Source organism: Gadus macrocephalus, chromosome 5 (genome assembly GCF_031168955.1).
Source record: "Gadus macrocephalus chromosome 5, ASM3116895v1".
Lineage (NCBI taxonomy): Eukaryota > Metazoa > Chordata > Actinopteri > Gadiformes > Gadidae > Gadus > Gadus macrocephalus.
In genome coordinates, this window is record NC_082386.1 from 1,292,618 (window position 1) to 1,306,926 (window position 14,309).

General features: G+C 43.5%; 1 protein-coding gene across 1 annotated transcript in view; it reads left to right on the top strand.

Annotated features, from left to right (window-relative positions):
• LOC132457730 (apoptosis-stimulating of p53 protein 1-like) overlaps positions 1-14,309 on the top strand; it is a 79,163-nt gene that overhangs the window by 30,973 nt on the left and 33,881 nt on the right. The window contains exons 3-4 of the mRNA XM_060052038.1: positions 1,258-1,365; positions 1,935-2,002. Coding sequence (XP_059908021.1) covers positions 1,258-1,365; positions 1,935-2,002 — 176 coding nt within the window. The remainder of the gene's footprint in view (positions 1-1,257; positions 1,366-1,934; positions 2,003-14,309) is intronic.

A 14,309-nucleotide genomic window follows, 5' to 3' on the forward strand; every position in this document is an offset into this window, starting at 1 on the left:
CTGTCTGTCTGTCTGTCTGTCTGTCTGTCTGTCTGTCTGTCTGTCTGTCTGTCTGTCTGTCTGTCTGTCTGTCTGTCTGTCTGTCTGTCTGTCTGTCTGTCTGTCTGTCTGTCTGTCTGTCTGTCTGTCTGTCTGTCTGTCTGTCTGTCTGTCTGTCTGTCTGTCTGTCTGTCTGTCTGTCTGTCTGTCTGTCTGTCTGTCTGTCTGTCTGTCTGTCTGTCTGTCTGTCTGTCTGTCTGTCTGTCTGTCTGTCTGTCTGTCTGTCTGTCTGTCTGTCTGTCTGTCTGTCTGTCTGTCTGTCTGTCTGTCTGTCTGTCTGTCTGTCTGTCTGTCTGTCTGTCTGTCTGTCTGTCTGTCTGTCTGTCTGTCTGTCTGTCTGTCTGTCTGTCTGTCTGTCTGTCTGTCTGTCTGTCTGTCTGTCTGTCTGTCTGTCTGTCTGTCTGTCTGTCTGTCTGTCTGTCTGTCTGTCTGTCTGTCTGTCTGTCTGTCTGTCTGTCTGTCTGTCTGTCTGTCTGTCTGTCTGTCTGTCTGTCTGTCTGTCTGTCTGTCTGTCTGTCTGTCTGTCTTCTCTGGAAATGAACACAATGGAGATTTGGAACAAGAGAATAATAGGTTGTTTATATGATTTGGGAACAGATTCTGTTGTACGAGAGACATACAAGTTATATGTAGACCATGGTTTGCAAAACAGTCTCAGGATATGAGGCTTGTGAGATCATCCAGATATTGAAGTTTGTGCAGCCAGAAAGAATATCATCAGGTCTTGGCAGCGATAGATACGCCCGCAGTAAAAACCTTTTCTCTGAGAAAAGCCATCCATGACCATTATTTTCATCAAAAACAGTTGTGATTGCTCTGTGGATCACTCCACCTCCATTGATGCTGATTCTGTCGACTGTAGTGCTCCTTACTGCTCATGAACTGATATTAAACTGAATGAATTTAAACCACGGTGAAATACTTTACAGTGTGAAATGACCCACTAAGGAAGCTGTCACTCACAGCTGTCCCCTCCCACTACCACCCTGCTGGCAGATACAATGACAGCTGACACACACACACACACACACACACACACACACACAAACACATCAATCCGTATCTCTCCGCATCGTTAAAATATACAATTTGTCTGAAGGGTTGACAAATAGCAGCCCCACCATTCCCTATGACTCTTCTTTTTTATTTCTCTGGTTAATACACGAATACTGTCCGACCGAAAAGCACCCCCTTACCCCCTATCTGTCCCCCACTCAGAGAGAGTTCTGCCCCATGACCTGCTGCTGCTAGACCTCCTACATCAGTGGGGCTCCAGCAGGTCAGAGGTCAGCTTCTACCTGAGGCACCGCCCCTCCCTGAACCAAGGTAACTATTATTACCTTGCTATTCCAATAGGTGTCGCTCTAGGGTACGGGTTTATTGTATTGATACATTGTTCTGCTGGGTATTAAAGCCGAGATCAAATAGAACCAATGCCTCTTCCTGCATTCTGCTGTCACTCTAATTACTAGTGTATCAGTATATTATATGACAAACATAATAACTACGTTGTCCGCTGTGGACCAATGTAGCTATACTACATTTTGGTGTGAGACTGGGTTGGCATTGAAGATAATTTACTATCTACTATACTACTATTTGCATTCATTCATTTTTTGTTATAGTTAATATAAGTTATTTTAATATGGAAGTTGTTTTTTCTGCACTGTATTGGTAAAATTTGGGTTTTGAGTTGCAATCTTTGTCACCGTTGTTGTTTGTGGTCTTTTGTCCCTGCTGATCCTTTATATGATATTTGTATTGCATTATTTTTCTCTCGCTTCTCATTGTGACTCTTGGCTTGCCTTCCACTTTGAGTGCTTGCGCTGTTTATGTTGAATGTATTTGTGTTATGAGTGTTGTTGATTTCACATTGAGCTATGTAATACACACAGGCAGCAGTCCACATCCATTACAGAACAACACAACCATCAGAGAAACAGAGATAGCGGACGACAGCATGGTAAGACCACAGACAAACACTCACACCCAATACAAAGACACACACATACGCACACAAATTCATAATTGTTTGTGTCATCTAAAGCTGCATGTCTCAAAACATCTCTCTTATCAGCTGAACACTAATACTTTTGTTATACACATTCAGTGTCTAGTGTGTTTTATATTCTATGTCATCTTCCTAGTGTGTCCCAACGTTATGTGAGGTAAGGTAGAGGTATATACAATACATTATTAAATACAAGGAATCTAAGTTACGATACAGTGCACACGATGAAAATACATTAATAGAATACAAAATACAACACCACTCCAAGGTAGATTAGTGTCAGGAAACGGTGTATATTATTTTAGAGCATTGGTAATACGTGCAATAATAAATAGATAGAAGGGGAGGGTTGTGGTGCAGTGTCGCATGGTTTCAGGAATGTTTGGTTAGGACAGATATGAATGATATGGTTATGTTTCGCCGCAAATGACCGACAACAAAAACAAGAGTTTAGTCTCTCCAAGGCCCAATGACCCTATATTGGCGTCACTCAATTCTAATAGATTCCATCAACACATTCAACACAGCAAACACGTACGCTCACATGCACGCACATGAACACACACACAAACGCATGCACGGTGAGTAGACATTTGCCTACCTCAAGATCTCATGTCTTTATATTTGTGTCCATTTACCTAATGCTGTTATGATCTGTGATGTTATTGTACTGCAATAAAGGTTGACTGATGTCACCATGGCTCTTAAGTGAGTCATAGAGGTTTTGAGTGAATGGGAGTGAGCAAGGTCTAGACAGGGCCTTTGTGTGAATAAGACCTCCATTGACTTCCATTGCGAGTGTTTAGGTGTGTGTGTGTGTGTGTGTGTGTGTGTGTGTGTGTGTGTGTGTGTGTGTGTGTGTGTGTGTGTGTGTGTGTGTGTGTGTGTGTGTGTGTGTGTGTGTGTGTGTTTGTGTGTGTGCGTGTGTGTGTGAGAGTCTGGTTGTAATCTAGCACTTGGCCAGTCAGTTGAAGTTGGATTAGCTCTGTCCCATGACATAACTGGGCTAAGAGGATTGTTCGCTAGTTGAGAGCTTGTCTTTCCCCTTCTTCTCCTCCTCCTCCTCCTCCACCTCCATCTCCACCTCTTCCTCCTCTCTCTAATTTTCATTTGTCTAGACAGCTCTTTCTCTGTTTCGACCTTAAAATTTTCTGCTGTCCTTGAATGGATAGAGCCCAGGTGGACACCACCACTGGCCCCGGGGGAGGGCTGCTGACGGTGAGTCTCAGGGCTGATTCGTCCCTCTGGGACACAGAATTACAATCACCTGGTGGATGGAACTAGTATGTTGTGAGATGTTATGAAAGGTATATAGGTACTTAAAAAATGTGGGACACATTGTGAGTGTGTGTGTGTCTGTGTTGGTTTGTAACTTCCACCGTTCATGCAGTAGTACAACAAAGTTGTCAAAGTGTGCGTGGGGTTGTATGTGTGTGTGTGCTTGTGTCTATTACAGCAGTGCATTATATGTCTTGACTTGTGTTTATGTGCTAAACGTGATGTGACTGCAAGCAGGGTGTAGCTCTATGTTTTTGGGTATCTGGACACACACACACACACACACACACACACACACACACACACACACACAAGCGCATATGATCATAAGGTCTGAAGATTTCAACAAAACTACAGTTGCTTGTGTGTATGTGTGTGTGTGTGTGTGTGTGTGTGTGTGTGTGTGTGTGTGTGTGTGTGTGTGTGTGTGTGTGTGTGTGTGAGAGACATGTGTAGGTTGGTAGATTGGTTTCGGTACAGATTAGAGCTGGATTTTGACCATGGGTCACATGACAATAATATTGTAATGCAATCCAACCATTTGGATGTCCAACAAAGGCTTAACAGTGTGTATGTGGGCTGTAACTCTTTCTGTGAAATGACCCCAGACTCATTTAAATATTAACTGTGGAATCCCTTAACCCAGTAAGACACATTATGATTTAGTGGTCGGCGCATGGACAACACATAATTAGATGTATCATTGTATCTGACTGTATAACAACAAAATCTCCATTGTGGTGGTGGTGGTGGTGTTGGTGGTGGTGGTGGTGTTGGTGGTGGTGGTGTTGGTGCTGGTGGTGCTGGTGGTGGTGGTGGCGGTGGTTGTTGTGGTGGTGTTGGTGGTGGTGGTGGGGGTCATGGTGGTGGTGGTGGTCGTGGGGGTGGTGGTGGTGGTGAGGGTGGTGGTGGTGGGGGTCGTGGTGGTGGGGGTGGGGGTCGTGGGGGTTTTGGTGGTGGTGTTGATGATGGTGGTGGTGGTGGTGTTGTTGATGGTGGTGGTGGTGTTGATGATGGTGATGGTGGTGGTGGTGGTGGTGTTGGTGGTGGTTGTTGGGGTGGTGGTGTTGATGGTGGTGGTGTTGATGGTGGTGGTGGTGGTGGTGTTGGTGGTGGTGGTTGTTGTGGTGGTGGTGTTGATGATAGTGGTGGTGTTGATGGTGGTGGTGGTGTTGGTGTTCATGATGGTGGTGGTGTTGATGGTGGTGGTGGTGGTAGGGGTGTGCTCGTTTTTTCCTTCTGGAACAGTCGCACAATGTTTCACGCTGACTGGCTTGTTGGCTGTTAAATGACCCATGTGTTGATTGGACGGAGTCTTGCAGCTGGGAGCGTGTGTGTATGTGTGTTTGTGTGTGTGTGTTGTTGTGTGTGTCTGTGTGTGTGTCGCTCTGTGTTGTTGTGGTTGGGTGGGTTGTTGTGCGTTACACTGGCTCTGGGCCCCGTTTCCGATAACGATGGATCCACGCTCGTACAATCATTCTCAAGATGGGTCTTGCGATCCATCGTAAATTTCTTTGAAGCGTTTCCCGAAACTCCTCTTAACATGAACGCGCGATGTTCGTAGGATTGTAACTGTCTACTGACACGCTGCTGAAATGGGCTCCATCCAAAGATAAGTGCAAAAGACCGCGCAAAGCAGTTTCCCGGATTGTTACACGACAGTGGGGGCAAATTATTTTGCACTCTGCGTGTTGGACCACAGGCGGAAGTCGGGGCTGGAAAACCACTTTGCCTCCGCCAAACAGGCAAGGATGGTTAAAGCAGCAGCGGCAGCAGCCAAGAAGCAGCTCACCTACACCGAGGCGTCAACTTCCAAAACAGTTGCTAGGGCTGAAAGAATCAAGGTCAGTAGCCTACAAGATTAAAGCTTGTCAAATTATGAAAAGGTTGATAGTTAAATTGAAAACAGAATGAAATAGGGAGAGGTGTGAATGACATTTCCAAGTATGTTGTGTGTGATGACGTTAGGGTTAGATAGCCTAACAGTAGTGTAATTTCCCATGCAAGATGATTGATTTTGCCATGAAATAATTATGTTTTATTTGCAGAAACACTAATGTTCTGTGAAAGGCTAACTGTAAATGATTCAGTTTTATACTGCAGTTTTCTGTAGGTTACACTGGACTTTGTTTGTGTGTGTGTGTGTGTGTGTGTGTGTGTGTGTGTGTGTGTGTGTGTGTGTGTGTGTGTGTGTGTGTGTGTGTGTGTGTGTGCGTGTGTGTGTGTACATAATACAGCCCAATGATACAAAAGCATTTTTCTGTTTGTAGATTTGTGAAACCTGGGTTGCCACCTGCACTGCCATCAACATCCCACTGTCTGACTGACCCCCCTGCACTGAGGAAATTTCTGAATGAGAATGTCATCAATGGCGGCGCCATTCCAGGGTTTCACCAGCTTCAAGAGAAGTACTTGGAAGCAGTATATGAGAGTGAAAAATAGGAGCTTGAGACACATCTTGCAAGAAAACCTCTTGCTGTGATATTCGATGGGACTCCAGAGGTCGAGGGGAGATGTGTCTAGAATATCCTCCTTGCACCACTTGAAAAGGATCATTTTGTGAGGATCTTGGCCTACCCTGCAGATACTGTTTTCCTTGAGCAGTGCAATCATTCCACTGTATCTGTGGCTGTTGTAAGGTGCCTACAAGAATACAGCATTAAAGGGGACCTATTATGCTTTTCAACTTTATGATCTATAAACGTTGTTATAATGATTGATGATTCATGTTTAACCATACACAAAAAACGATGTCGATTTTCGGGAAACTCTTCCTCTCATCTGGGCGCTTTCAGCCTTCTCTGTCAACACTCGGTTTCGTCCTTCTCCGCCCCCTCGCCCACCTCCTGCCAACCCAACTCCGTTGTGATTGGTTACCTTCCTTGACGTGCGCGGGCAGATTTGGGGGCGCGGCAGGAGTGCCTCTACGTAGATGATTTCCCGGAAATGTGAACAAGTGAATCGCAAACGTTGTCCCGAGTGTTTAGCGCTCTGCACAGCCACCCCAGACTGTCAGCAGGGAATACGTCAAAATGCATGTACGTCATTATTTGACACTTTAGTATGGTCAAACATGACTATCAATCATTATAACAACGTTTATAGGTCATAAAAGTCGAAAAAGCATAATAGGTCCCCTTTAACAATGAGGATGTGATTGTGTTCGACACTGATAATGCAGCCTACATGAAGAAGGCATTCACAGCAGCTCTGCAGTCGTTCCCCAACTCACTACACATCACATGCATGGCACACATAATGCATCTCATGGCAATGCCTTCCGCAAACCTTTTGTTCAGTTGAAATGCTTCATGCTGAGTTTCTTTGGATCACGCAAGAGAAGATACCTCCGCTTCATGACAAACAAGCTGCCAAGAAAAAAGGCGGTCATGCCTCCAAACCCCTGTGCAACACGCTGGAACTCCTGGTTCTCTGCAGTGCAGTACCACGCACAGAACTTTGGACTGTACAAGGAGTTCATAGAGATAGAAATCGAGGTAAAAACTTCCTTCACATAATTCCTCAGTACAATTAACACTTAACACCTTTTTTTCATCAGTTAACCCCCTTTGCACATACAAACATGAATAGTTTAGTCAGATCAAAGTAAAAAATGTAATTGCATTGAACATAAATATTGGATGTTTGACCTAATTCCTTTCTTTCTATATGTGTTTTTTATTTCTAGTTGTGTAGCAGAAGTGTTCCACAGTCTGTGGAGAGACTCCACGAGATGCTTCAAGACCCAGACCTAGCTCAGTCCCTGAATGTCCAGATCAACATCATGGCTGACAAGTGCAAACGCTTCCCAAGTCTTCTCGATATCTTCCAGAGCAGACGTCCTGTGACCACAAAGATCTACAACGAAGAGCTGCAGTATGCGGCGTGTGCCGAATACTTTCAAGGGTTTGACTTACCACACACCACGATGACACAGATCCTCAGCACAGTTGGTCAGGCATATGCAAACGCTGAAGAAAAGCTCACCAAGTACATGTCACATGGGCAACCGGCCATTGAGTTTCTCCAGGAGGTCAGGGTGTTTGACCCTCGCCACATCGCATTCCTAGATGACTTCGTAGCAAGCTACAAGGCCATTCCAGGTTTCACTGAAGTGCAGAGTGAAGAATTTGATTCTTACTTCAAAACTCTTGGTCCAGCAGCACTCAGAGCTGCACAATCCGGCGTGGTGGATTTGGATGTGTTTTGGGATGGCGTACAGGAGAGACTTCCTGCGCTGAATTCCTTGGCAAAACGGTACAAAGATGCTGTCTCAAACTCAGCTGGACGCAGTAACAGCATCTACAAACTGGTGTTGTCTAACCGAAGATGATCAACTACCAACCAAAACCTCAAAGCCTTGGTCCTCCTTTACCACAACCAACGAGTCTGCAGCAGAGCATTTGAGAGGGAGGAGATGGTGGAGGGGGAGGAGATGGAGGAGATGGATGTTGAGGGAGAGGGGATGGAGGATGAGGATGAGGAATGATTGGCCAGTGTTCGAGGCTACACAGTTATAGTTTTCCTTTTCACAATGGACTGTTGTAGTTTCATTCAATGAGTTGATGCAACTTCACAGTTGTAAGATTGCACTTTTTTGTTACTCTTTTGAAAGGCTACCTCTACAAAACAGGAAACACACATTTCAGTTTTTATATATAGATATATATTTTTTTAAGAAGTTAGCAGATTCTTTTTGTAAAGCTACAGAACTTGTACTCAATGTTTTGTATGTTTGAGCCATGTTTTAAGGTCTCAAATAAAACAAGATGTGAACTTAAATATTCCCAGCACTTTCTGTGATGTAGTATGCTTGTTAATCATAGAAAGTAATATGAAATGACCCTTTACATTAAGGTAGTAGCCTAGTGAGAACAGGGTGTTGGGGGAATAAATTTTTTCCCCTCTTTTTCATCAAACCGCAGTTTTTGCAAGTTAAACACATTTTTCGCAAGTTCCTGCACTTTTCCGCAAGTTCCCACGATTTTTGCAAGCAAGCACAATTTCATCAAATAAAATTGCATAAATATGCCGCATATTTCATCGCATTTTTTAAGTAAACGTGCCGCATAATCAAGGATTTTTGGCCGCAACAATCACAAAAAAACACTGCATTTTTCTGGAGGGACAATTTTGGATTGGTTTGCCAGAAAATACATTCATAAAAAAATGATAATAGAAAAAAGGAAACGAAATAAGGAGTCCAAAATCCCTCTTCCCGCCAGAATGAAAGATCTCGCTAACCTCTTCTAAGTTAAGGAAGAGAAAGCCCATTCAAGGTGCTTGATTTACAGGAAAACTCTAAATAACCAAGACCTGCGCAACATGTCTTGTCAAATTATTAAGGCACAAGGGGTAATAACAGTCTGAATAGGATAAGCCTTATTACTTTGTAAAAGATTAATTGGCTGTCAATATCTGATTAAAAAATTCAGTGTAGATTCAGACTCACCAAGAGAGTAGGATGATGTCTATTTGTCAACCTGGTCTCACATGAATCCGTGAAATGACCACGGATGCTTAACTCAAAATCCGTGGAATCCTCACTGAAACACGCCAATTTCCGTTATATGCCAAAGGATTTTGCTCCAATGCAAGTTAATGACACTCATATTCCGTGGCACACACACAGATCCCCGTCTCAACGACCGAGTCGACCACGGGCGCTTAACTCAAATTCCGTGGTTGCCTCAAAAAATAACTTAAATTGTCCATGATATGCCAACAGAATTTGCTCCAATGCAAGTTAATGACACTGTCGCGTTCTTGAAGAAAGTAGTCCAATCCGGATCGCTTTTAACTCACTTCATTTGTTTTAGTATTAGTATTTCGGTACGCCATATGTGGCTGGAGAAGTTATAGCAGCTTGTGTGTTCGATCCTGCTTCCTAGTGGCTATGTGGGGGCAGCTTATGTGCTTAAAATACGTAACAGCATCAGAGAAGTCCCATCTGTAGGAAACAACTGTACCATCAGAAGGTTCCGCCAAGCCTAGTCCTAACAATTTTGTCATAAATATACATATATGAAATACAAAAAGCCTATATGTTCACTAAGGGTCTAAGATTAAATGACGCAAATAAAAAAATCAAATGAATTGCTATCTATTGTTATCGTGGATATTTCCCACACATTTTAAGACAAATTTATGTATTCTTTCAAAAATTTTAACCAGCACCTGGGTGTGTGGTCTAGCATCTGCCCTGTAGTACGGGTGACCTGAGTTGACGTCCTGGGCATGTCATTGAATTCTTGCCGTTGGCAGATTTTTGTCATTTCCTTTATATCAGAGAAATTAGGCCTAACAATTGAGTTTTATCTAACGAATATGTCTTACAAAATCCCTAGAACCCAAATATAACTTGCAATAAACCCATGGTGAAGTTAATATTAATATTAATGTTACTGATAAGCCTTTTTCACAATGATAAAGACACTGCTGCATGGGAAATTGCAGCCAAATAAATTCCATTCAGGTGAGTTTCTCGGCAGGCAGCCAAGACGACCTCTGTTGAGAAAAATACTATGGTCAGTCAATTTAGAATATTCAAAGGAATGGAATGGCATGAATAGTTTTTTGATTTCTCCAGTAATCCTTCCTAAATTACTTATTGGGGTGGGGATTGAACCCCGGACGACCGGGTTCAAGTCCGACACATAACCTTAAGCCTATCTCCCTGATTTCGAATATCTTCAATATTACATTAAAATATGTTACCCTTAATTCTACTTATTCATTCAAAAGATTGGCGATTTTATTGCCAGGCGGCCTCCCAGTTTTTAAGGGTGACGGTAACGGTGTTCTCTTTTTGAGTTATTATATGCTTGTACTCCTCATAGACTTCCATAAGCAGCTTCTGTTCGACGCTGGAGAAGATCCCGCTTGGTCCTTTTCGGACATTTGATCCATGATTCGACATTCACAGTTCTGGGCTGGTTACATATCTTGTGAGTATGCATAATCCACGATAACGTAATCCTGGCTTGTACTGACCTGAGCAAGGCGTGGCTGAACTGGGTTGATGGAACGGCTTTAGCCTCAAGTGGAAGTTGGCGTTAGTTCTGACCGGGCTTAATCAACTAAGCGCCGATTTCGTTAGCGGCTTTGATGGAATACCCCTCTAGTGGATCAGAATGTGGTGGAAAGACAGTTTTTCAGATAGGAAGGTCCTACTGCCCTGACTTAACTACCTTATTCTAGGGCCTAACTGGGACCCCCACACCGAAACGTGGCCCTCTCTGACCCCGGGGGCAGGGAGGGGGGGTCTGAGGTTTTGGGTTAGGGCTGGCTTTTCCTTCAGAAACCCACAATTTTCACAGAGTAATTCCAAGATACACCCTGGTTGAAGGTCTAATGGACAAGATTCTATCTCTTGTCAACTAATTTTGATTCATTTCTGGCAACGGCTTGTTACCAATGCGTTTCAATAGAGCATTTGATGATGCTGTGTGAGCCTTTCATGTAGGGCTGGAGCCCCCCAGATGATAATCATATGGGTCCTATGAGGCCCTCTTTGATATAAAAGAGATCCCAGGTCTATAGCTTACTTGTTAATGTCCTCGACTCAGTCACCTATTGCATCACTTCCTTTAGGGCTTCGGCCTCCTAATTGATCATTGTAGTATATATGACACCACCGCCACTGGGACGTGGCGGTGGTGTCATATATATACATTCTCCATATCCATATGGTGAGGGGAGGGGGTGCTTGTGGACACTAGGGGTACACTAGACATAAATAGGAAGCACACTCAGGAGGAGGAATGACCTCACACACATGATAACGTACCCAATTGGGTAACCCTTCCTTTAACATTCCCCTAATTACTAGGTATTTACCCGGTAAATATATACAGCACGGTATATATTTACGATACGGTATAGGCACTTCGGTGCGGTTACAGAGGTGTACCGCGGTTCGTAAATGTGGCGTTCATAGTGTTAATAGGGCGAATGTAAAGGCTTGTTTTGCGATGCAGAATTTAAAACTTGAAGTCTGAGTTCCGTCCAGACCGTTTAGCCAAAGTCTACTACTCCGACTCCGTAATCCACTCAGCAGCTCTGTCGGGATGTCGGATACGCAATGCAATTCGCCACCCGATCTATCTTATATGTTGACTACAAACCATGTAAGCAGTGTTGTAAATAAACTTCCAAAGCTTTTCAAATCTTATTTGCTGTTTTATTGGTCCTTAAGGTGCAAAGTAAACAATGTACAAAGTAATTAAGGTGCAAAGTCAAACTGGGGAAGTGATTCAGGAAATGATTTTGATAGAGGACCAATCACAGCCCTTGCCGTCTCCGTTGCGTCGACCAATAGGTCGACGGATAGTTAAAAAATATTGGATGCGCACGTAAGCTACAGAGAGGGCCTCCGACAGGCCCTCCGGCTATGGAGAGGGCTCTCCATGTCTACGTACAGCACTTTAGCTGTGCAAACCCAGCCCACAACACTATTTCAACAACCCCTGTCTGGGAATTCAGAAATGCAAATGCCATAGTTTATTGGTGTTTTCATTCATTCATCTATGGGTTGAGAAACTAGCAGTTTTTTTTAATTTTCCCCTTAACTATTAACAGTACCGTACTGTACCGTGACTTCAAAACCGAGGTACATACCAAACCGTGACTTTTGTGTACCGTTACACCCCTAGTAATTACCACTGGTAATAAGAAGGTAAATACTGAGGAATTACCCGGTAAATATATGGTAAATCATAGTGTATTACTGGGTACTTACCACTGGTAATAAGCAGGTAAATACAGAGGAATTACAGCTGAAGTACTAAGTAAAACCTCCACTATTACCCATCAACTCAACTAAGTACCGTGTAGTTGTAACTGTATTAGATTGGTAATAACTGTACTTCCTAGGAAATTAGGCAAACAATTCTTAGAAACACCTATTAATTCAAGTTACAATTGAAGTTATCGGCAGTTTTCCTCTAGTGTCATGGTACATCTTCTTAAATACTGGGTACGAAGCTGTTTGTTTCCATGGTGTTACCACATTATTACCATATTTGTAATAGATACATTCCATTGTCCATGTCGTAAACTGGAACTTGTACCATGTACGCTCTGCAACGTCTTAGCTCAGGAGTTAGAGCAGTTGCCTTGTAACCGGAAGGTTGCTAGTTCGATCCCAAGCTCCTCCTAGCTGATTGTTGATGTGTCCCTGATCATGGTAGACTCTGCTGTCGGTGTGTCAATGTGTGTATTAACCGATGTAAGTCGCTTTGGATAAAAGCGTCTGCTAAATCCCCTAATTGTAAGTAAAACATGACAATTTATAATTGGTAATAGATTATTCACCTTTCCATGCAATCAACACAAACTTGTACCATGTGTGTTGTCCTCACTGCAGTGTAGCAACTGCAGCTATACAACTAGTTAAACTCTTCCTTAGAAATGAAGATTAATATAAATTGTACAAGGTCAGAGTGTAAACTGTAGCAAGACAAATACGAAAATTCCCATTTAGCTCTGTAACAGGTGCTTAAATAAAACGTTTTTAGCCACAAATATATCACATGCATTTTTCATGTAAATAGTACTTTCTCACATTATCACTTGTCTTGTTTAGGGTGTTGGTCTGTCTGTCTTGTTTAGGGTGTTGGTCTGTCTGTCTTGTTTAGGGTGTTGGTCTGTCTTCCTTGTTTAGGGTGTTGGTCTGTCTGTCTTGTTTAGGGTGTTGGTCTGTCTTCCTTGTTTAGGGTGTTGGTCTGTCTGTCTGTCTTGTTGAGGGTGTTGGTCTGTCTGTCTTGTTGAGGGTGTGGGTCAGTCTGTCTGTCTGGGTGTGTTCGAAACCGCGTACTTGCTTACTACTCCTACTAACTATGACGTCAATTTGAGTAAGCGAGAACTTAGTAAGCGAGTTTAGGTAAGCGAGTAGTATCCGAATGTCTTCTACTTCCGGAAAGATTTTGAGTAAGCATCGCTAGCTTACTAGACGTACTAAACTGCCCCAGAATGCACTACGTCTATTCAAAAGAACTGGAAGCAATGGCGCTAAACGGGGAGCCGCAGCAGCAGTGCTTTTAATAATTGTTTAACAATTGTTTTAACATATCACCGAAAATCCTTAGGTTGAAGGTGTACTGTGACGTTAAATGTGACGTTTATATATTTATTTATAATGTTTATTAACGGCGCCCGGTCGGTAGGTTATTGACACGTCATTTGATTCACGTCATCTGAGGTGGTTAAGTAAGGACGGTCTTCTGAACGTCGATTACTCAAATGGATTACTCAATCATTGTTTAAGGATTCGAGAAGTAAGCCAAATATTTAGTAGGTAGTAAGCAGTAAGCAAGTAGGCGGTTTCGAACACACCCTCTGTCTTGTCGAGGGTGTTGGTCTGTCTGTCTGTCTTGTTGAGGGTGTTGGTCTGTCTTGTTGAGGTGCTCAGCTGCTGTAGCCTGACTGCTGTGTCACCCTGAAGGTTTCAGGGTGAGAGAGAGAGAGAGAGAGAGAGAGAGAGAGAGAGAGAGAGAGAGAGAGAGAGAGAGAGAGAGAGAGAGAGAGAGAGAGAGAGAGAGCAAGAACAAGTAAAGGATTGGAAGAAGGAGGGTTGTATGAGGAGGAGGGGAGAGGAAGAAAAATAAAGTTTGAATACGAACCTTCATCCTTGCCTCTCCTCCCCTTCGCCCTCTCTCTCTCCCTCCTTCACTCTCTCCCACCCTCACCCCCTCCCTCCTTAGCTCTCTCTCTCCCTCACTATATATACATTGGTGTCTCAGTCTCTCTCTCTTTCCCCGCATCCCGTTTCAGCGTCCAGAGTATTTCCTTGTTGGTGGGGTAGAGAGGTGTAGAGGAACAGGAGGACAGTGTATGTTCTGTTAGAGGAACAGGGGGACAGTGTACGTTCTGTTAGAGGAACAGGAGGACAGCGTACGTTCTGTTAGAGGAACAGGGGGACAGCGTACATTCTGTGACTCTGAAAACACCGTCGGCCATGGAGTGGAGTGAGCTTGACTTG